Consider the following 3482-nt stretch of genomic DNA (forward strand, 5'->3'; position numbering starts at 1 on the left):
GTAGTAATATATATATATATATATATATATATATATATATATATATATATATATACCACATATGGAGTCCGTTTAACGTCGAATCGTGACGAGGATGATGGTGATGGTCACGGGGAGAAATTACGCGCGACGTTTCACCGAGAACGATCGATTACGGCGTACGACCACCAGGGTGACAGTTTATTTACCCGACGCGTGGGAGGGCTAATCTACGGCGACGGCCGAATAAATTCTTCCCGTGCAAACGATATCAGACGCCGTAGTCGCAAATACGCGTCGAAGGAGAAGTTGCAGGCAGCACCCGCGGCTGCCAGAGTTAACAAATTGCTTTCGGCTATCCGGGGCATTCAGCATTGACCACTACTATACACCACTTTCGTTTTCACTCGCAGCAACACACTGACCTAAATCGTGCGCATTATGAAGAAGTCCTTGTCTTCACTGCCATTGCCTTGTCACTGAATGGGGCAATTCGGGCCTGGTAAACCGTTATGGTTACTGACTACGAGTGTACGTGCGATTATCATAATACACGTGTGCAACACTGCCTCCATTTTCAAAGTCTAGCAGGAGCGAGATAACTGTTCCGAATGAACTAAGAAGTTAGTGAGCTGTAGCAAGAGTGCACATAGCAGAACAACATGAAGAATACTAAATACACTTGTTCTAATTTTATTGACTGTTTTGAAGTGTTCGATCAAACTTTACCGCACCCCAAGAAAGATAAATCAACGGCATTTTTTTCCACTGTCACCTACATTCACAGTTACCATATTATCGCCAACCCCGACTGATGTCCAACGACATTACCATCTAACGTCACTGCCTGCCCTCCAACCATATGAATCTAGCCATAATGATAATACATCCTAATAATGAGATTGCGATTCACTAATGTGATTCTGAAATATATTTTTAAATAAATATACCTACCTGTATGCACAGACGTGCGAGTGCACGCAATGACGTTTTGTCAGACTACTGTCCCTAGTGTTTAGTACGCCCCCCCCCATCCCGTGTATAACCTACATATCCACTCACTTAATTCGGCACTGTATCATAGTATATGTAAATAGGTCGTTCGCGCATTATTGGCTTTCCTTTTGCTACCTCTCTCTCTGAAATTCTGACCTGCATGGGCGTACCATGAATCTCTTGGCACCAGCTGTGTACATTCCATAGATGCTGCGATAGCATAGGTGCATCTCACAGATATAAACGTGTGCACTCGTCACTGCAAAATGCTGGCCACGTTTAGTGGCTTCATAAAACCATGAAGGGCAGCCGTTGTGGTTATGTGAACCGCCTAAGCTACTGCTAGGCGACTATCACTTTCAATTTCAGTAACCAATTAACCCCACATGCCCGCCGTAGTGGACACTGTCGTAATTGCAGCAACTAGCTGCAAAACTCTCATCCTTGACATTGAAATTATCACGTCACGCGTAATGATGACATCTGGCTTCTTTATATAGCTTTCGCAGCATTGAATAGCTGCATTTTTTCCTTTAGGAAATGTCCTCCCACCACAATAACTGTATGACCCTTCATTCCACGATGCTCTCTCTCATGCTAGCACACACACGCACGCACGCACGCATGAACGCAAGCACGCATGCACACGCACGTACGTTCGCACGCACGCATGCACCCCCACACACACACGGACACATGCACGTATACACACACACACACGGACACATGCACGTATACACACACACACATGAATGCAGCCATGCAATATGTACTCATAGATTTCCCCACTTCTGTCATTTTTCTTTTTCTTCTATTTATCCCTTTCTCTCTAACTCGCTTCTTCTTCCCTCTCTTTCTGCCTAACAACCTTGCTCTGCTACCTTTTTCCCAGCTTAGTATATATCTAATATTCACCAGTTGCAATTGTGAACAGCACTTTCATTTTCACTGACATACATTCCTACCCCAAATCCTTATATTCAAAACTCGATTATCATTTTGAGTTGCGTTTCAAGGACGGCTGAGCAAACCAAACTGTATGGGTTTGCCGAGAGTCTTGGTCAATCTCGCTAATGAGATGTATTAATTTATGATTACCTAATTTCTAGACAAGACATGACTCCATCACAAAAAGCATGTTTGGCAATATTCCAACACACACCATGGATTCTGTCATCTATTTATGTACAAGGAAAGGCCATTCACTGATAAGACTTATGAGGCACTTACACTGGTCTGTGTGGTCCTGAAACAGCATCGGGTTATCTCCAGATCTGGTGAGGCTGGTGGACACGCCTCCAGCCAGCAGTGGCGAAAGTGGGCTTCCTCTCGTTGACTCATCCCCAGGGGACGTCTCCATCATTTCTGCAGGAGCACACGCACAAAAGTATTTAAATTCATGAAGCTGATTGCACCAGCTAACCTCACGGGCTCTATGCAGTCTCCCACTTTCAGAGCATCAATTCTCAACATCTTTAAATTTTGTCAACACACAGCAATGAGATGCTTTTAAAATGTGAACCTGTCGGATACAGTCACACTGAAGTCTCACATGAAAAATACAATCTACTTGTTACCTACGTAAAAAAAAATCGTTGTATATTCAACTTGTATTGGAAATAATTCTCAGTATATTGCCACCAATATGTAAAAAATAGCTAAACACGCATACTAAGCTATAACTTTTTACCGGAATTTTTTACCCATAAATAGGGCGATACTCTATTAGGAGTGTTCCCAACCTTAATGTCAATAATGGTCATAATAACATATATATATATATATATGGTCATGGTCATGGTCATATATTAGTTTGTGGTTTAATGTCATTTAGGTTAGGGTTAGGGTTAGGGTTAGGGTAGGTTTAGGGTTAGGATTATCAATCATTAATCATTAATCTTTAACCATTAATGATATCCAAGTTGGGAACACTCCTAATGGAGCGTTAGCCCATAAATATACAGAGCACTAACGAAATTTACTATCATGTGCAAACGATATCATAATAAATTAATAATACGCAATAATATTATCAGGAGTCTATCAATATTGATAGACTCCTGATATTATCTTACCCGTGAGTACTATAGGCCAATCTCGAGAGTAAGATAATAAAAATATCATTGGCTTGAAAAATAAACCCACGATTGAATTAAAACAATTTGCCATGATCCGAGTTAGACATGAGAGTTCTCATTTCATCCTCTTGCACATAACTGTGAGCTGCACATTCGCAAGTTTATCGTGAGGTATATAGCACAAGCATTTTGTAAACAGAACGTAGATGAAGGTACATGGCTGCACCATTAAATGCTAACAAAAACAATTTCCCCTTTTTTTCTGATGTTATTGAATAAACTCTATTACTCAATTAATTTTCATTGATTTTACACCATTTGACTGTATTTCGATAATTCATGGTTCGTAGGGGACTGAAATTTTTCCCAAGGACTTTTCAAGGACATTTTATCGGAAATTCAATGACATTTTATCAGACATTTTATCGG

General features: G+C 40.8%; 1 protein-coding gene across 2 annotated transcripts in view; it reads right to left on the minus strand.

The window, feature by feature from the left end:
* LOC106812477 (nuclear hormone receptor FTZ-F1-like) overlaps positions 1 to 3482 on the minus strand; it is a 53032-nt gene that overhangs the window by 43075 nt on the left and 6475 nt on the right. For both annotated transcript variants that reach the window (XM_014816398.1, XM_014816471.1), the window contains exon 2: positions 2206 to 2340. In XM_014816398.1, coding sequence (XP_014671884.1) covers positions 2206 to 2340 — 135 coding nt within the window. The remainder of the gene's footprint in view (positions 1 to 2205; positions 2341 to 3482) is intronic.

The sequence above is a fragment of the Priapulus caudatus genome, unplaced genomic scaffold (genome assembly GCF_000485595.1).
Source record: "Priapulus caudatus unplaced genomic scaffold, Priapulus_caudatus-5.0.1 Scaffold1, whole genome shotgun sequence".
Lineage (NCBI taxonomy): Eukaryota > Metazoa > Priapulida > Priapulimorpha > Priapulimorphida > Priapulidae > Priapulus > Priapulus caudatus.